This window comes from Stegastes partitus, unplaced genomic scaffold (assembly GCF_000690725.1).
Source record: "Stegastes partitus isolate 25-593 unplaced genomic scaffold, Stegastes_partitus-1.0.2 Scaffold123, whole genome shotgun sequence".
Classification (NCBI taxonomy): Eukaryota; Metazoa; Chordata; class Actinopteri; family Pomacentridae; genus Stegastes; species Stegastes partitus.
Genome location: NW_007577854.1, coordinates 53,494 through 74,154, shown reverse-complemented (window position 1 = coordinate 74,154; position 20,661 = coordinate 53,494). Strand labels below are relative to the sequence as shown.

The 20,661-nt window shown below is 40.4% G+C and overlaps 1 protein-coding gene across 1 annotated transcript in view; it reads right to left on the bottom strand.

Moving 5' to 3' along the window:
• Nucleotides 1–2,193: 2,193 nt before the first annotated feature.
• The window catches only part of slit2 (slit homolog 2 (Drosophila)), a 44,141-nt gene continuing 25,673 nt past the window's right edge, over nt 2,194–20,661 (bottom strand). The window contains exons 21-32 of the mRNA XM_008278394.1: nt 19,042–19,205; nt 17,170–17,294; nt 16,593–16,690; nt 14,403–14,542; nt 11,540–11,633; nt 10,813–10,950; nt 9,902–10,142; nt 7,845–7,975; nt 7,587–7,741; nt 5,822–6,176; nt 5,445–5,659; nt 2,194–4,102 (exon numbers count right to left, since the gene is read on the bottom strand). Of these exons, the coding sequence (XP_008276616.1) occupies nt 3,846–4,102; nt 5,445–5,659; nt 5,822–6,176; nt 7,587–7,741; nt 7,845–7,975; nt 9,902–10,142; nt 10,813–10,950; nt 11,540–11,633; nt 14,403–14,542; nt 16,593–16,690; nt 17,170–17,294; nt 19,042–19,205 (2,113 nt within the window). The 3' untranslated portion in view covers nt 2,194–3,845. The remainder of the gene's footprint in view (nt 4,103–5,444; nt 5,660–5,821; nt 6,177–7,586; nt 7,742–7,844; nt 7,976–9,901; nt 10,143–10,812; nt 10,951–11,539; nt 11,634–14,402; nt 14,543–16,592; nt 16,691–17,169; nt 17,295–19,041; nt 19,206–20,661) is intronic.

The following is a 20,661-nucleotide window of genomic DNA, read 5'->3' as shown; positions in this document are numbered from 1 at the left end:
ACCAGTAGATGGTGATACTAAACTGTGCTTTCAAATAAAACTTTAACTGCTTGGCTTGTTGGATTTTTTTTTGCCTTTAACCGATGGGGGTGCCATTTGTTAGCCAGTCTATAAGTGATAGGTCAGTGTGTCTTCATCTCTTGGATGTGCATTTGCAGCTACTCAAAGCAACCAGTTTTGGCATCCTCTTTGTCCATTCAGATGCTCTGTCAGGATCCTCAGCTGAAAATAAGTGCCTGATCTCCCAGGCCTTCAATTTAAGCAAAAACCTAAATTTAGAGCTCACCAACACTGGCCACACCAGCTGCTGGCTGGTCACAGCCATGAATATAGGCAGTTGCTGCATTTGTTGCCTTTTTATCAAATACCAACAGGTTTCATGATAACTCCTATAATGTTGGGCAAAAATACAAAACATTAATGGACACCGCTGGTAGTTTGTGTTTTTTTTTACTGTCAGAAAATCCCATTTAAAGACCAAAATGAACAATCTGACTTTTAAACTCAAGCCACTTTGTTCATATGGAATAACTACATTGTATTTTATTTTTTATAAAACAAAGCACAGGCAGAGTTATATTTATAAAGAAGGCCAAACAATTTTTTAAATCAGGTGGGCAAGTTTTTAGCAAATAGGAACAAAATAGAGGATTTTGGTGGACTTCTTCTAGTTGATGAATAATAAAAATGTAGTTTGATAGTGAGTATATACAGCAGCAGGACAGTGTAAGTCAGATTGTTGGGCAAAGAAGGTCTCTACTGACAAGTATATAAAATAGCCTGGGCCATAGAAGAATACATCTTGTCAGTGGGAGCAATCATTAATTGGTTGGTTTTGGTGTTAGGAGATGAAATACAAATGTTGAAAAAGATTAAATGTTTAAGTAGAGACAGAGAATGGATTTAAAGGTGAGAAAGGGACACAATATCACACAGTCCCTTTTTTTCTTTTTTTTAAACTTTTGCACATCATAATGTCAGTTTATCTCATACTATCAAATCTTTAGAGCAATTTCCGCTTGACATGTCTGATTTCCCTGAAAAATTTCCAGCGTAAGATATGTGTTTATAAAGATATTTGTGAAATTTTAAATTGATGTATCACTTACTATAAGGCTGCATGACAAGTCTCCTCCAAACCAAAGTTTATCCCACAAAATATTAAACATAATTCTTTAAATAAAAAAAAAAAGTAATCATTTTCATACATAGTTCAACAAATCCCCCCCCATTTTTATGATCAAGAATGTCATTAAAAATTATTCCATGTTTTATTTTCTCTCATATTGACATGTATGGGGGCATTATTGTAACAAAACTATTTGTGCGTATGCATATGGAGAGTTGTCAGTCTGTATCTCAATCTGTGTGTCCGAAGTGAGATTTGTCAATGTGTAAAAGAAGTTGTCAATGCGATCTGGAATCTACAAAAGTCAGCTCACAATTTGTCTGTCTGTAATCAGGTTTTCAAATGTGTAAAAAATCTTCTCATCTGTATTAAAATTCGGACATGTATTAAGAGTTGTCAGTGCGTACAATCATCATATTCATACTTAGTTGAACAAATATTTTCCCCCCATTTTTATGATCAAGTATTTCATTTCAAAAGTGTTCCATATTTTTTATTTTCTGTCATAGTGGCATGTGACTACATATGGATCAGAAAATATCACTGGTTGACTTCTGCATTATTACGTTTTTTTCTTTATATGTAGTCAAATATGGGACATTTCATGAGGGCTGGTATACTTAAAAAAAAGCTAAAACAAAATTTCAAGTCACTCATAATTAGATAGTTATTTGATCTACTTGTCAAATATTACACATTATGGCTTAATGGCATGATGGGAAATAACAGTGAAACTTTCAGGCTTTTATCTGAAGTAGTTCCTGAGAGGCTCACATCCAAACATAGCCTCTGTAATGTACAAGCAAAAAAGTACTGAAAGTGGGTTGATGTGAATTTAAGACATTGCTATATCAATCTAAAATTGCACACATACCATTTGAAATATGCATTGTTTACAATACAGGATCTTTCAAGCAAATTACAGATGATCAAGCAGAAGGCCACTGATGATTTACGATCGTGTAACACAATATCTTTAAAAATAATAAAAGATTAGAGTAAAACATCAATAATTATTAATGTATAAGAGAAGATTTCTGACAAAAAGGCAAAGATGAGAAGTGTGAGGTAAATATTGTGTTTAATAAACAAACATCAGTCAGGGAACTGACATTAGTCTGGGGATGGAGAAAGGGGAATATAAAGCACAATGCACATGTGTAGAGGTGGGGGGGAACATATTTATCTGTTACACAAGGTGCCCCCGTACAGTAGGAGCAGGAAGTTCTCTATAACATACAGATCAGGATCCAAGTCTACGGTACAAAAACTTAGCAGCAACATGTTAACATCAGAGACCAAGGGGCTAACAAAGTAGTTTCATTTAGAAAAAGTCACAGTATTCTTTAAGCATAAATTTGTTAAAAAGGTAAAAACAGTTCTAAGCATCCTCTAGGGTCAATGCTACTCACAAGATTTGTGTGTGAAATACATAGGTAGGGAAATTATCTATACATTTATACTCTAATATAAAGACCTTCTGGTAATGGCACAGTACAAACTCTCAGGAAACGCGACAAAAATATACAATGTCTTCACGTCACATTTGCAGATTAAAATGTAACTAAGGTCTCTGGCAAGCAGAATAGTTTCAGTGATCAAAAAAAAAAACCAAACAAAAAAAAAAACAACTTCTTTTCAACCAAAATAAAGGACACCATTTTGTTAGTTCAGCTATCTTGACAGATTATGTCTTTTTAATATAAAAATAAGGACAAATATAAATTAATATATATTAAAAGAATCAGATTGATACATGGGGAATCTACTGAATAAGTACAGGTATTTATGATACAATAAATACTTGTCATTCATGACTGGAGGGTGGCGGGGTAGATAAACAGAGAGTAGTGGATTTAACCTGGCAGGTAACATGTTTAACTCTACAGGTGAGAGTATTTGTGTGTGTGTTGTTCAGTAGCTGTATAAAATACCACAAGTTTGAGCACAGCTGTGTGGAGGATCATGCACACAGTCTCAGAGGGTTCAGGAGGTCTGTTAAGGGAGACTGCAGACTACAGTGGTGGTTTCTTGTGTTGTAGGGGGTTATCACTGCCCGCCCTCTCCCATGCCTTAGTGCAGCTCCTCTCAGTGGTGAGTCTGTGGTACTACCAGTTAAGGTTACTCCTAAAACACACAACTCACAGACAGAAAGCAGGAGGTCTACAGGAGACGGTGAGCCGTCAGCGACCCGTCAGTCCTCTGGGGGAAGAGAAAGTGTGGCACACCGTTGGAGTCATCATGACCGACAAAAAGAAGTAGACGTAAGGAAAAAGTCAACTCTTGTGTGTTTTTTTTTTCTTTTTTTTTTTCTTTTTCTCCACTTCATAATAAAAAATAAGTCTGTTTTTGTACTTTACAATACAATTCAACATCCCCACCGAGGAAGCATCAATCATCAGTCCAGCACTGACAAGAAAAGAAACTCTTTTTTTTTTTTTTTTTTTAAATAGTTGTTTCTCTTGTTTTTTTTTTGACTTTTTTCAGGGTTTTTAAAAAAAACAAAACAAAACAAAACAAAAACAAAAAAAAACAGGGTTGGTGGGGGGAGCAACTGTGGAGGGTTTCCTCACGGGAAATCAGGATTTTGGACAACAGGGGATCAAGTAAGGCGGGCAGGAACACAGAACATATCTGGAGAGGAGGAAATCTGCCAAGGGTGTTGTCTCTTTTTTTTTAAAATTCTTTCTTTCTTTCTTTCTTTTTTTTTTTTTTTTTACGAAGAACACTTTGTACAGCCGCACTTGACAACTTTCTCCACTTCCTGGACAAAAGAGGAGCCATCAGTGCACTGGAAGGTGTATTTCCTACGTTTGCTGCGTAGGGGGGTGCAGCAGGTGCCCTGTCCTTCTGCTCCCCCCGGGCAGCTGCCTCGACACTCTAGACGGGAGACCTTCTCCTGGGTTTGGCACGCCGCGTAGCCTTGCTGTCTCTGGTAGACATCTCGGACCCGTTCCCCTCGGCAGGCCACCTCTGCAGTCAAGAAAAGCAAACAGTTTAGTTACACGTTGTCCACAAGTTTAAATCGGAACTCCATCAATTTTGCACATCAGATTGCATGGGGGAGAAGAGTTGTATAAAACTGTTAAATCTGATATAACGCCTCTGTTGTTGGCACCAGGCTTTGACAAGAAAGATAAATGCACAGAATAGAAATCTAATATCTCTGGATCTGTTGTTTTGATTTAGGTTTTTTTGAGAAAAAAACCCCCCAAAAAACAAACCACTATCCATTGTATATTTGACAGCGTTGCAGGAGTACGATGTTAAATCAGTGGAGACTTTTAATTGTTTTGAAGCAACAATGACAGATGATCTCAATGGCAAAAACAAAACAGTAACCCAACACATCAGTGGGCTCTACAGAGGACATGAAGAGGGCTGTGAGAAGAGGCAACAAAGCATGCAAAGGCTCCTTTAGGGAGTTTTTACAAAGGTTGAGAAATTTCCTTATCTTAAGCCCAGAAAAAGGAAATTGTCAGTGAGGTACGACTGCACGATCTTAAGATCAGTTTAAAAATTAACCTAAAAAGTAATGAGATAAGCAAAGAAACATTTACATTTCAAAATGATGGTTATTGGAATTAAATAATTAGCATTTTAATTCAGCAAAATATTGGATACCAGGACACGATAACTTTTAATGCACAAATTATTTTGCTCCTTTATGTATAATCAGGAATGTCACATACAGTCTATTCTACATCCTTGTTTCAGCTCCAGTTAGAACAATAGACTGTATAATAATACAGTGAAATTTGTTACCTCTAAAAAATGGAAAATGAGCCTTGAATATGAAAAATTAAGATTTCATTGTCGTAAAATAAGAGTGACATTTGTGCAGTCATGATCTCAAAGATGGAACATCTTCAGCTGTGTGTGGAATGACATGACAACAAGGTGAAGCAGGGTTAGTGGACTGAGGCATGCTGGGTTGTAATCCATGAGAAAAACTCTGAAAATCAGAAAAGAAAAGCTGACAGTAACATGTGATCAGTCTCACCTGAGTAACTCCCCGCGAGGGATTAAGAGGAGGCTCAGGAGATGCTGAGTTGAAAAAGCAGCAGGTTGGAGGCGTTAATGCAGAAACGTTAAACACTGTTAGACACGCACACACACACACCGCTGAGAGACTTTAATGAGAGAGAAAAGCAGCAGCTTAGAAGAAGGCTGTCAGGAGAAACATGCTTCAGATTTCAATACTCCAACAGTATTAGGTTAATATCTTTAGAAGAATGTGAAAAGTCAGTTCACAGTGCACACAGATAGTAACTTGCACACACAGTGCAATCAATCAGCCGCCGTGTTTTCTCACCTCTGTCGCATGCCTCTCCTGTATATCCACTGTTGCACTCGCAGTAAGCCTTGCCCAGACCCGACACTCTGCATTTGCCATGTTTGCAGCGCGACAGACTGCAGGGGTTAGCGTCAGCCTGGTCCTGCTCATCACAGAGGACACCAGCGAAGCCCGGCTGGCAGCGGCAGGAGTAAGAGTAGGAGTTGATTGGGAGGCAGGTACCATGGATACACCTGTACGGTGGAGGAGGGTGAGGATGGAAGGTGAAGAAGTGAATGTATCATAGATGCTCTTTGGAGTCAGCAGCCTAAAATGCTGAAATTGTACTATATACTCATACAAATGCTGTCACCTCCCAACCCTGGTGCATACATAACAGCATGACAAACACTCACTTGTTGCCATCGCAAGGGTTGCTGACTTGCTGGTCGCACAGCGTTCCCGTCCAGCCCGGGTGGCAGGTACAGGTGAAGCCGCGGTGACCCGTTGCGTGGCAGTCGCCTTGGACACAGGCGCCTCTCTGGCAGGGCTGGCAGCCCGGCTCCACCCCCTGACCTAGCCACTGCCTGGTGGTGCTCTGCGGAGCCCCCGAGCCTGAAGCCCCTGGCTCCAGCCCGGCCCCCAGGTCCTGGAGCTTCCCGTTGATGTAGAGGTTACGCAGGCAGCCGTGGAAGCTGGTGCCGTTGCGGCCACCGGAGCTGTGCTGCAGGGCCGAAAGACCCCCAGTGGCCGAGGCACGCTCTGGCATCCCTGCACGAAGAGAAGCGCAATTACAAGTCAGAGCATGTTTGAGATATTATCTATGTAGACGTCAGAATCAATTATTGTTTGTCCTGGTGTGCTGACAGATGTACAAAACAATCACAGAAACTTAAAATCTGCTATAAAGCAACCAATAAACAACAGACTAAAAATGTGGCACGTATGCTGCTGTGTTTAAGAAAATCGGTAGTTTATGTTTTCCTTGTGAAGTCATGCAGTTGTCAGGCCCATTTAAGGGACAAAAGCATGCTGCTGTCTCTCAGCACCTTCGATGAGCAAAGTGAATTCTGGTAGATTAATCGTAGCAACTGGACTTGCTTGAGTTCCTTGAAGACGTTTCACATCTGATCCAAGCGGCTTCATCAGTTCTGACCGACTAGTTGGGAGATCCAGATACTTATATTCTTAAGGAGCCATTAGCACCTGAGCTAATACAACCGCTACACAAGCGCATGGCTCAACACAGAAGAGCCAGCTCCTCAGGACAGGACTCAGCAGTCCGCCTGCATCTCAAGGACAAAGGACACTCATTCGAAGACAACAATGTACAGATTTTGTCCAGGGGGGACAGATGGTTTGAGAGAGGGGTGAAAGAAGCCATCTATGTCAAACTGGAAAGACCATCCCTCAACAGAGGTGGAGGTTTGAGGCATCATCTCTCACCTGTTTACAATTCAGTCCTAAGATCTCTCCCCACGAAGATGAAACTACATTCACACCTAGCCACAAAAGACCCTAGCGAACCCCTTTGTGGCAGGGGGAGTGCTAATGACCCATATAACGAGGGGGAGGAGCAACAAACCCCCAATTGAAACCGAAACTCGGGTGTTAATGGCTCCTCAGGATGTAAGTATCTGGATCTCCCAACTAGTCAGTTAGAACTGATGAAGCCTCTTGGATGAAAGGTGAACCGTCTTCAAGGAACTCAAGCAGGTCCAGTTGCTACGATTAATCTACCAGAATAACCATGACCTGGACGGCCGAGAATCTTCACAGACATGAGCAAAGTGAATGTGCTTTAGCAAAACTTATAATATGATTAAAAGTACTTTTAGTGATATTTGTGTGTGCTTTAAATTTCAAATAACCTAAAAACTCCTATTTTCGGCTGTCAGCAGGATAACTTTTGGAGATCAATGATCTGAATGAATAAATATGCAAAATTGTAGTGGTACACAAAAAAAAATAAAAAATTAAATAAAAAATAGTTTGAGAAATGCATTTAAAAAAAAACAACTACTGCTCTTTTGTTGTAACATATTTATCATACATTCCCAACAATGCGGATCAGGCGCATTGCTTAAACTTTCCTTTTCTTTTTCTTTTTTTTTCTGTGTCTTTGCAACTGTCTTCACTAAACTACACAGTACCTGTTGCACAGTGTGTTCGGGTCCTTACCTCCCAGGTAAAGAGGAGAATCTATGTTGAGTGTGGACTGTTTGTTGATGGAGTTGATGGATTTGGGCGGCCCGCCATCGATGGACAGAGACAGAGTCTGGTCCGATGCTACTAACTCCACCGCATGGAAACTACCATCATTCACTGTCTCCACGCTGCGAGAGAGAGGACGGAGGAATTCAGTCTGAGCATTTGTATCATCCATCATGTGAATGTGGCGTCAGGGGGCGTGCCGTTTCTGCTTGCATGTGCATGTACCTGTATATAGCAGAAGGAGGATAGGATCCGGTGTCGTAGCTGACCCTTAGACGTCCCCTGTACAGTTCCATGGCAATGTGATCGTTGTCCCCCTTATACAACAAAACGCCAGAGTCCTCATCTGTAGCAATCTGAAAACACAGCAGGAGCTCCATGTAAGTGACCTGATGTCGAGCAGTGAAACATGAACTCAGATCTGTTACTGTAAGTACAAGTGCCAGTAAAATACACTCAACCCTCTGAACCCCGAACAATTTATGGGTATTTTTTGCTTCTGTCACATTTGAACTCACTGTGGGTTCATTTTTCACTGCAATATAAAGTTCTGCACCTCAATGGAAACAGCACTAGAAGTAAAGAGAACTCAAACATTCATTTTGTGCAGTATAAAAAAAGCCATAAATCATAAAAAGAGAAAAAAAGTTTAATTTCTTCAAAAAAAAAACAAACAAAAAATAACAATTCCGAAAATTGAAAACTTGGAACCAACATGTATAACATTTTCCCAAGTGCCCACATGTGTTACCAATACTGAAAAGAAATTTTCCCACACACCGCAACAGAGATGATTAGTTCAAGGACTGTCAGAAACTTGAAATTCTGACAATGCTTTCTGTTTTTACAGTTCACCTCCTGATGCTCTTTAGCTGCTAAGTGCTCCGTTATGTTCACCTGCTGGTTACTGTGACTGTCTGTCTACGAGAGCCTGAGTTCAAGTGAAACAACACAGTGAAGTTATAAAACTCCATAAAGCTGAGCTTCAGATCCCTCTTGATAATTCTCTGTGGGTGTGTGAACCCTTTTACAATGTCATCTGATACATTGTTATTCTAAAAAAAATACTACTTATAGTTGCTTTAAAATATGACGTAAAAGTGCTCATTGTGCAGGTTAGTGGCCCCTGTGACTTATGTATTACATTACTGGACTGTATGTACAACAGAATTTTAGTGCTTGAATTAGAGCTTGTTTGAAAAATTTGATATAAAGTTTGGTATTTTATTTGAGGTGTTCTCTGCCTCGAGGACTGGCCTCCTAGAAAAGGATCATGATCTACATTTTAAGGGATCATGATAGGATTAACTCTCTGAAACCTCAAAACCTGCTCGCCAGTTTAAAAGGCATGTTGCCTTTATAAAAGAATTCCACCATTTGTTCAGATTTCGAACTTTAAGACTTCAACTACTCATCTGCAGCATGATAATTTAGTCAGGAAATTTAAGCAAATCTTGGCTTAAAACTGTGACATTTCAGCAGCATCACTTCACATATCACATTTAAAAATTCACAAATAAGCAATGGTTTGCTCTAACCAGATCCTGAAAATAAATAAATAAATACAATTCTACACGCCACAGCACAACCATGAACCTGTAAGTAAGTCAGCTCTGACCAGAAGTCACATAACAAAAAAATCGGACATTTTTGTTGAACTGCAGGCTGTATTTACACAGAAAAGAGAGGAGACAAGTGTGAATGCAAGTTAAACATTTAAGCAGTAAAATATATGTAGTATGTAGCAATGCCTTGGGCACTTCCAAGCACTTATCCAGATGGTTTTCTCCTGACTAGATCCTTGCTTGTGTTGTATCCCCTCTTAGATACTTTGGATAAAAGCATCTGCTAAATGAAATTGTATAATTGTATAATTTTTTAATTTGTGTAAAATGTGAGAGGAGCAAAAAAAAAAAAAAAAAAAGCTCAGGAAAACTGCTTGTGGTTCAGAGTTTTTTTTTTTTTTGCATGCATATCCATTAAAACAAAAAAAAAGTATTTCTCTCTTTGCTTTATTGTGAAATGTTGGATCATTTGTGCCTCAAAAATAAAGAATTCTATCATTAGATTACATGAAACCATGTGAGACGGTTAGTCTGCTAACAGCCAGAGACATCGAACACATGACAATAATTTCTGTACAGGGCCACAAACCAAAAAAGTAGTTAAACCCTGGTTTAATATATGGAGTGAAAACTAATGATTTCATCTGAAGTAGAAATAAAAAGCAGCATGAAGTGAAACTACAGGACACAGAAAAGAGTTTTTAGCTGAGCGTGTACCTGTAGGCTGATGTTGGTCTGTGGGGAGAGCAGGCTGGAGGGAAGCTGCAGGTACGACTCGCGGTTGACAAAGTTGACGCTGACTAGCGTCTCGCAGCGCTCGCCTTCGTAGCCGTGGAGACACTGGCAGCGGGGGTCCGTTCCCACGACGACGCACTGTGCCCCATTCAGGCACTCGTGGTTGTCACAGGGACTGGTGCGAGGAAGCACCATCGGGGGAGAGAACTCGCAGAACAATCCGCTGCAACACACAAATTCACATCGAATATAGTAAATTCAACTGAAGCTTGAACACACAGAGTGCTCTTAACAACCTGTTTAATATTTCTTGATTGTAATCCATTAGTGTTGATATGTTGTCATCATTTTTCTCCTTTTATTTCATGATTATTGTCAAATTGTGGTAAAGAGACACTCATCTTTGCTGCTTTCAAATACAGCTGAACTGAGATTTGAAAACAAACAGGACTTTTAAAGAGAAATCAAACCCTGAATACACCATCAGGTGAAAAAGGGTTTTAAGATATTTAAAGTTTGTCCTCCCAAACTAGATTGTGTCCTTCTCAGTACCTGACAGTGAACACAAGGGGGAGCTCCTCCAGTATCATATACACATTAATGGTGGCCTATGGGGGAGAAATGCTTTTCTTGGCCAACATAGCAAACATCAAAGCACATTAAAGACAAGGGGTCAAACAAATGTTGACACTTCAATTTGGAAAAGTCACCAATTAAAAACAATTTAAATCTGGTTGAAATCTCTCCAATGGAAGCAAAAAAAACCCCTCAGTATTTAAAAAAGAAGTTGCCATCCACTGCAAAAATACTGTCACATGCACAGTTGGTGAAGAGAATAACAGTACAATGAAATGTTCAGCATGTGTGAGCTCCTGCTGGGACGTGCAGCTCACCTGTATCCCTCTGGACAGACGCAGGTGTATCCATTCACAGCATCGATGCACTGACCTCCGTTCTGACACTTGTTCTCTTCGCAATCGTCGTAGTCCAGCTCACAGTGTTCACCCACGTAACCTGGCGTGCAATCACACCTGAAATGCGCAAACACACAAACTTGTGTTGATGCTGGACTTTAATTTGCTCTTTGTGACGAAACAATCTGTAAGGAAAACATATCAGTTCCATCTTGATCCAGACAGTCTGGAGAGACACTAGACAACACACACGTACACACAATTTTGATTTTAACATTATGTTTCCATCATAATCTTTGATGAAGAGCAAACACACACAGCACACACACACACACACACACACGCACACACACGCACACACACAGAGGCACAAATGCATTACACTGACCAGAGTACACATTACTAGGAAGGAAAACTAAAACAAGGTTTAGATAAAATCTGACCAGAAACCTTATACATGTGAGGGAAACCACCACACTTGTTACACCTTTCCCCCCCCTCACGCACGCACACACGCACGCACGCACACGCACACGCACATACACACACACACACACACACACACACACACACACACAGCGCTTGTCTCTACACGTCATGAATGTGTGAAACAAGAAACATTGGTAACTCCACTAGCTCTGCATTTAAGCATTGTCCTCGTGTGTGTATGTGTGTGTGTGTGTGTATATGTGTCCGATCCACTCACTTGTATCCTTGAGGGGTCAAAATGCACTTTGAGTCGTGCTGACACGGGTTCAGCTCTGGGGCGCAGAAGTCCAGTTTCTCTTCACATAGTTCCCCTAGGAACACACACACACACACGCATGCACGCACACGCACACACACACACACACACACACACACACGCAAGGATCATCTCAACACCTTTTCAGTATTACTTAACATTAGCGATAAATAGTGAAATTATAATACGAAACACGTCAATATTTTCCACCTCTAACTTCCATACAGTGTGCTTCTTCTGTGTTTGTGTGTTTGTGTGTATATTGCACGTTTGTGTCTGTGCTGCACGCAGTGAAGTGTGTGTGCATGTGTGTCTTTGTTGTATTGGTGTTTGCTCTGATGATGGATGACTCTCTTGTGGCCAGGACCAACACAGTGGTCTGATAAATGATCTCATTGCTGGGAATGTCATATTCCTGATGATATTCCACAGAGTATCCTGACGCTCCCCAAACTCTGAACTCCAAATGAATCACTGATGAGGCATCGGGGGAATAAACCAATACTCCTGACAGCAGAAAAAGTCCACTCACAATAATTACACGACCCCTCAGGGATCAAAGATAATGGGTGTGAATCGATGGGAGACCTGTGTTTGCATGTTTGTGCTTTTTAGCTTCTATTTCTGTAGCAATGTCACAAATTTGCTTAAGACATTTTTATTTTTATCTGAAAACCCTCACGTGGCGTCCTCTTTTCCTGGCCTCTTAGATTTGCACATGTTTTTATACTGGACGGACTTAATTAAAGACAAAACAGTTGTCATTAAGAGAATGCAGATTTGTATTTAAAAAAACTGTGATTTGCTGATTATTTGTTTACTTTTATGGAATTTACTTCATGCAAGTGTGTGTTGTTACACTCTGTATATCGTGTTACAGGTTGGCCACAAACAATATTGACAGAGACTGTATTAGTTAAAGTGATACACTGCAAAGTATATATTTGGGTTGCAATTTAGGCTGCAGACAGCAGAACACGTTGTGTGTACTTCTATCCCTCATTGTGCGATATCATATAACATTTATTCTGAAAATAAGACTTTGTGTGTTTTTCTTAATGTAAACAAATCCGAAGAAAAAAACAAAATGAACAATGAGCTGATCCTGTTAAAACTTAATCGTCTGTGCCTCCAGATAGCTTAAAAAAAAAAACGAAATTAAAAATGTGCTGACATTATAATGAACACACGTTATTTTCTGTCTATCGTACAGGCAATCATGTAAACGCTCAGTGCACCGCGAAGTCTGCAGCTGAAAATAGTCGCCACCAAACACACTATTTGCTCCTGTTTGAGTAAAGTTTGATAAGAGCTACAGTGCAGCACTGTTTTGAGAAATTACTGAGGCTTTTTAAAAAAATGAAAGTGTACATTTGTGACCGCTTTAGAGGAATAAACAGGCTTCAAGCAGGCTGGACGAGGACATAAAGCGCTGTGAGACGGTAGAACTTGTTTGGTTTAAGGCTTTCAATAGGATGCTTTGAAATTTACAAAAATATTGAATATTGCCAGCACCCTCCTCTAGGGTCAACCTGGAATGGCTGTCCCATGTATGCACGAAGCAGCGGAGCAGTATAACCATTTGAGAGGACGAATTGCAAACTCAAACGTCTGTTTGTACATCAAAGACATGCACTGCTAACATGGAGCATGACTGCATACAGTCGGTTAAATCTGTGGTGCTGGGTATCAAATTTCTGGGGCGCACGGATAAAGCACAGGAAATGAGGGAAGTCAGGAATGGAAGTAAGGAAGGAAGGAGAGAAGGACGGAAAGCACAGAGAGAAGAACAGACTAACCTCTCTCCACCTCATTGGTAGCAGCTGCAACCACAAAAAAAGATGACAGATGATAGAAAGCAGAGCGAGACGGGAGAAAAGACACAGGACGGCAAAACATAGAAAGACAGAGAGAAAACACCGCCACAAAGGTTAGCAGTCAGAGGTGATTAGCACAGTGCAAAAGCTGACAAACATGTAGCAACAGACCAGTGTTAGTCAGATAAAAAAGGATTTGTCTGCAGTTTATGACCGTAAAGATGCTTTTTAAATCAGTGTATGCAAAGTGAGTCGTAGTTGTGGAGATATTTCAATAACTCTCGCTCTGGCAGTAAAAGTTCCATTAATTTTCCTATGAACAAATTGAAGTGAATTTAAGTTGAATCAGTTTTAAAATTCAGATTTAAAAATGTGTAAGAAAACATCTGGTTTTCAGTTGAAAAGTTGAGGAGAAGAAACCTTTATGTGCCACAAATACCATACAGCACTGTGAAAGTCGCTTTTTGTATATCACAGTTGGGATTAGCCACGATAAGGTTCCTTCTGGAGTAGCTGGGGTTAAGGGCCTTGCTCAGGGGCCCAACAGCAGCAGCCGGGGCTTCAACCATCAACCTTTGATCAGTAGTCCAGAGCCTTAACCTTCAAACCACCATCTTTCGTGTCCATCTGGTTAACTATGACTCTTGAGGTGAAAACTGAAAACTCAATCAGCAGCTTTAATCAGTTTTAAATTCTGGACCAGTTCTAGATGATTCCAGTGACTATGGTGCTCCGTTTTGTTTTCAACTGATCTGACTCCTGCCTCTTCTCTGTGGCAATCGAGCCTTACAGTTTTGATATATTTACATATTTATAGGATTCCAACATGTCAACTGACCAACAAAACAAAGTCAAATTGATAAAAACTGACGGCTGGAACACAACTCTAAAGGAGAGTCCTGCGTTTCCGTGTTTAGCGTCATTAAGGACGTCATTTGAATAAAACGGTGACAAAGAACGGTGGGAAACACGTCGGCATCCAGCATGCGGTTTGTAAACTGTGTTACCTGTGTATTCTGGCGAACACATGCATGTGTAGTTGTTGATTCCATCGACGCAGGTGGAGTTGTTCTCACAGTCGTTGTCTTCACAGTCGTCGATGTTGATCTCGCAGGCGTCGCCTTCGAAGCCCTCAGGACACACACACCTGAGATTGTACACACACATCCAAAAGTAGGGAAGATAAACACAAGTGGGGTCACATACAGAACAGGGCTGCAACTAGTATTATTTGAATCTGCTGATCATTTTCGTGATTGACTGATTATTTATTTGGCCAAGAATGCCTGAAAATAGTAAAACACGCCTGCAACATTTTCAAACAATCCAGTTTAATGTTTATAAATGTCATGCTTTAATTTCCCATCAGCTCAAATCTCAAAAGTGTTGAATTTACAGGAAACAACTGCAAAATTTCAACCACATTTGAGTGTCTGCGATTAGCAAATATCTGGCGTTTTTGCTCGAAAAGTGAAAAATTGTCGTTGGATTTTTAGAACAGTTGGCAATTAATATTCTGTGAATTTAGCTAATTCACAAATCATTGCAGCTCTGATAGAGAACAAGTCCAAGTGTTGGGGACCTCTGGATATCAAAGACAAACTATACGTGCACACAAACACACACACAGACGCTATTCATGCATGCAGCTCATAACAGCAGTGTCAGCTCCATCTACATATCCCCAGTAGAGAGTCATTATTCTGTTAACGTGAGCGTGCCTCAACTCCGTAACTACTAGTCAGGTTTATTACTGCGCACACACGCACACTTACACACAACATTCAGAGTGCTATATTATGGGTCTAATAAAGGGCTCTTATGCGGCACACACTCGGGTGGATTAATATCTCATTATATAGTCAGCGACAGCTCTTCACAATGAATATTCCACCTCCTACACCGGAGAAGGAAAAGAAAGCATACAAAGATGGAAATACAGACACACGGGGAAAGACTGACGGGAAATAGTGACAGAAGAGACGGAGAGAGGGCAAGGAAAGAGATAGAGGAAGAGAAACAGGAGGAGCTGTGATCTTCGTCGGTCTAATTGTCTGTGTGGGTGGTTAAAATGTGCTTGGAGCAAGCAGAAAGGCGTTAGCTCCCCTCCTGTTAATACTAAACAGCCTAATGAAGAGAAGACAATCTTCGCAGCGGGGCTGTCCACCTCAGAGACGCTCTGAAAACAGAACCGGTCCCCTGAGCCATTTACCTCCTGTAAATTCATTGCCACCTCTCATTAGTGGTGCAGCATCACAGATGGAGGTATCAGCTGAAGGTCCGCAGATCGCCTGCTTTGTCTTCCAGTGTGTTCTCAATAATCACTTGATATCTGGTGCGTGATGTGTGGAGCTCTGCATGATTCATCACGTCTTTGTTTTTGAATGGGGCCTGAAGGTTTGTGCTAAAACGGTTAATTTTTAGGTAAACGTAAAGCAATATTCGGGTTTTTATTTTGGTAGCAGCAGCCATCAGCTTCATCAGTTCTGATTTACTGCAACCGCATGAACAACCAGTGTTTCATGTTTATATTCACTTAACAGTTATTTTGAAGAATAAACATGAGCATAAAAGTTGCTTTTTGTCATCTTGTGTGGATAATTTCTAGCTCTACAAGTAAAATTCTAACTTTAACTGTTGTGTGCACTTAGTGTTGCTTTCACTTGTATATAGATGGTTTCCATAACTGGCTCCATCTTTAAAGTCACCACTGGACCTGAAGTAACTTAAAAAAGTACTCGACTGGGCACTTAAATGTCAAAGGGGCTCTGCAACGATTAGGTTGGGAAGCTCACAAGAGACAGATCAAAAACAAGAAGTGCCAACAAAACTGATTCAACAGAGGTCACGACGTTGCAATTCGTTAGTATGGCTCAAATGCCAAAAACACTGACTTCTACATTTCCCATAATGCAGCTCAAAATCATCCAGCCTCTTAGAGAAAAGCTCAAGTCTATCAAATCTCCACAACTGGCCTTTCGTTGAAAAAAAAAGCCTCAGCCAGTTTCATCACCACAGTTCACACTTTAGAAACCTTCCTCCCGAACCACAGAGGACGTAACACACACTCTTGTCAGGTTGAGCAGTAATTCTTAAGGACAAGTGAGCAGATTTTTGTGTAAAATTAGTTAAAGGTTAACAGCTAAAACTAATCATGATGTAAAAGAAAAAAAAAGTAGATATTTGGAAAGTCTCACCAGAAGTTGCTCCCTTCTCCTTCCTTCAGATGGCAAGTTCCTCCGTTCTGGCAGGGGTTACTGATACAGGCGTGAATTGGCTCCTCACAGTTTTGGCCCTGCATGCAAATACAAACACACACATGTTCAGTGCTTCCTATAACTGCCAAGTATTGCAGCAGCTGTCTCTTCACTCAGAACCTTCTCAAATGTATTTGTCTGGCTAAAGCAGGGACAAAGTCTTTCTATGTCGGTGTACGTTTGTACCGTAAACGAGTGCGGAAAGATAAAACAGGTTGTATTCATCTGCTCAAGGGCCCATCCTTAAGGTGTTAACACCCCTGAGCACTAAAATTCAGGTTTGAAGCCATGATTGTGCTATTTCCATAGATGTGCAGGACTTTGTACTGCAGTGGAAAATGAGGCCACAGTGAGTAAAAACTGTGAAAGGAGAACAAAATGCACAGAAACTGCTTGAGGTTCAGAGGGTTAAATTGATAACTGGAGGAAAAAAGCAGTTTTCTACACCAGTTTGAGGTTAAGAAAAGAGGCCTGAGCAGGTGATTAGCACCCTTTAAGCTGTCCATGGCATGTGTACCTTAAATCCATATGGGCAGGTGCAGCGGTAGTAGTGAACGGGGTCATTGGCGCATGTGCCGTCGTTCTTGCAGGGGCTGGACAGACAGGGCTCACATTTAGCCTGGATACTCATATCCACTGGGCCTGTGTGATGCAGCAACCAACACAAACAAGACATACACACAAGAGAGATAATTAACATTATGCAATAATCTGCATTTAGGGGAGTAAGACGAGTTAGAATCGCATACACTCGGACGACTGTACATTGTTAGGGATCTGCGTACGCTTTAAATGTCATCTTTTTCTACAGAAGGGTGGTTGTTTGCCCTGTGGATGTATGTGTTGTTCTGAAATTCCAATTTGAATAATAAAGAAACTATAGAAGTATTGGTTATGTGTTAGAACATATTTAGTTTGATAATTAATGGACAATCAGTCAGTGATAAAGTAAAAAGCATAATGTTAGCATAGAATTTGGTAAGAAAAGGCTGTGTAACTGTTTGAAGCAACCTTGCAGATATGATCCTGGGTTATAAATGACAAAGATGACATTTTCATTGCAAGACCACAGCATGTACAGAAGACACACATATCCCCAACTGTGATGACAGGACATTTAACAGTGAGAACGCACGATGCTGGTCAAAACATGAGGGCTGAGAGGGAAGCAGTTCAGTTCGATCAGGGCTCACAGGATGGAGGAAAACTGGGCTGGGAACGTCTCAAACTGGGAAATTAGGGATTGAAGAGAAAGTACTGGGATATGATTGGCTACTTTACCTGGCACCAGAAAACCACAAGGCCCGGGGACTTCTACAGTGCGTCAGTTAGATTAGGTCAAAAATAGGTTTCAGTCATGTATTCAGAGTTAATGCGATATAATAAGGTTTAAAGGTTAAGGTCAACAGTCAGTAGCATTTTGTAGTACGACACGTTGCAGCCACAGTCATGCTCAAGCAAAGTGTGATATGAGGCTGATTTAATTTTCCTTGGAGAAATTCTTGTTTTCTGGGATTTGCACACATTTTTATTAGACAGCAATAAATTTGTAAATGGCAACTTGTGATCTCCTCTAGGAGTCCTCGTCAAGTTTCTGTTTGTTTGTTAACACAACACAATAATCGTTTCCTGCAAAGTATGTGTGCAAATGGTTTTGTTTTTGGACACCCTCTGAACCCCAAAACTCACCTGTGGGTTTGAAAAGTATGTTGTTTTTTTTCCCATAAATTGCCTAAAGTACATCATTTATCAGAGCTAGAAACAAAAAACAAAGAATTGTTGGATTTTTAACTTCCCAGTAATCCTTGAACTGCTCAAGGATGTGTTTGTCAAGAAAATTAATCGCACCTAAACTCAAAATCTAATTTAAAAATTACCCAAAAATGAATCATGTGGTCTAATTAGATTCTGTAAAAAAAAAATAAAAAATAAAAAATTCTGAACTCTTCAATGCAACTGTGAAGCAAACAACGGTTCATGTATGACCAACAGTCACATAACAAAAATTCTGGGACTTTTTGGGCTGGACTGCAGGTTGTGTTCACACTGAGTAGACATGAGAAAAGACAGGAAACATGTTAAAAATGTTTGTACCTGTAGTATATTTGTTTGTGGAATTTTAACTTTTTTATGGTTCAAAAAAGACATTTTTGAGAAATCGCTCCTTCTAGCCATTGTTGTGCTGTTTCTGTAGAGATCGGGGACTTTATATTGCAGTGAAAAATGAGTCCACAGTGAGTAAAAATGTAACAGGATCAGAAAGCGCCCAATAAAGTGTGTGGGATTCAGAGGGTTAAAGTATATTTAACCAACAGCTGTGTTTCTGAATGTGTTTAACTGCTGGTATGTGTGTGTGTTCCTGTGCTGTAGTCCTGTAGTGTGTGTTTACCTGTGCACGTGAACTTCTTGGAGGGTGTGGTGAGGAGCAGTTTGTCTGTCATGTCACCGGGCCCAGCACAGCGAGCAATGCCAGGCTCCTTGTAGCCACTCTTCACCCAGTCTGACAGCCACTGCATGTGGCAGTCACAGTACAGAGGGTTGGCACCCAGAGCCCTGCCAGTCAAGGAGAAGTGAGAACACAGTTTAGTCATATTAAGTGAGAGCTCAGGAAAATGTAATCGTTGTAGTACAAAGCCGAAATACCAGCATTACTGACTCTATACCTCCTCTGTTCCATTCATTTCTGTTGTAAAATATGTAATGTACAGTGTATGAAGTGTGTAAGTTCATTGAAAGAAACTAAATAAGGGGTCAAATTCCTTCTTTGTATTCACGTTTGGCCAATAAAGTTGATTTTGATGACAAAGTTGTAGCCATGACAGTATAGACAATGCCTCAGATGTGCATTCTGCTACGAATTCTAATTTGTGAATTTTCCACACACTTCAACCCAGCAGCACATATCTATGCAATCAGTTCAGTATTTGACCAAATGTGAAATATGATCACCGTCTCCCCTGTGTTACGATGTTGTATAACGGCCAGATTAGTGTTTTGGTTAAAATTTAATCTCAAATTGAAGCTGACCTTTGACCTTTTGTATAAGTCTACCATGTCTACTATATGTTTACAAATGTGATGTGTTCAGAGCTCCATCTAACAGGATATCCCTTTCCACATGATTTAAACGTGCAGCCCTTTGTGATAAACAGTCAGTTTCCTTCATACACGCGTCTCTGACTGATCTGCTGTCGTGGTCAGAAAGGAGCTTACAGTCAGTCACAGATTTGTTGTTGTGTGATATTACTCATTTTCTGTGGCCTGCAGTCTTTAGAACTTGTAAAAAAAAAAAAGCAACAGCCTGTGACAAGAGCTCTCCATGGTGCTGATGTTCGTGAGCGTCCAGTGTGGACACAGTTACTTCCTCGCTGTCCTTCCCATCAGCAGGTAACTCTGGTGTCATCCTTCATTTCCGTCCACGAACACACTGCTCTCTATACAAACTGCTTATTTTTGTGATAACGTGCCTTAAATACACTATCAGTAAACTCATGTCAGAGCAAAGTAACAGTTTTTCAGTGTATGAAGCCAGTCTTTTAGTTCTTAGTTACATCAGTTTATTATGTTCGACAAGAGTCTTCTGAGTTATATGCTTCTTGTCAGAATATGTCTTTATGACATTCTCAATTTATGACTTTCTGCACCGGAGTCCTCCCCACAGTGGGACTGGAGTTTTTGTATAAACTGATTTTGCAGTAAATCAGTTTAACAGATTTCCTTCAAAATCCATTTTTCAGAAGCTAGAAGAAACGGCTTTGCTGTTTTAGCTGCAAGGAATAAAAGATACAGAACTGCTCAGAGGATAAAGGTTGCTGTATTAAGAACCACTTGATTTAGACAGTAAATATCTGGATCTATCAGTTACATTCAGGGTTTAGGTGCAAAATCTACATTTAGCATAGGCGTGAAGGAGAGAAAAGTGGACTTCAGATGACTTTGTTGCTTGGTAGCCCCATTTGTCTCATTAAACAGACATTTTCTTTTTGGATGATGATGACAAAAGTGGTGA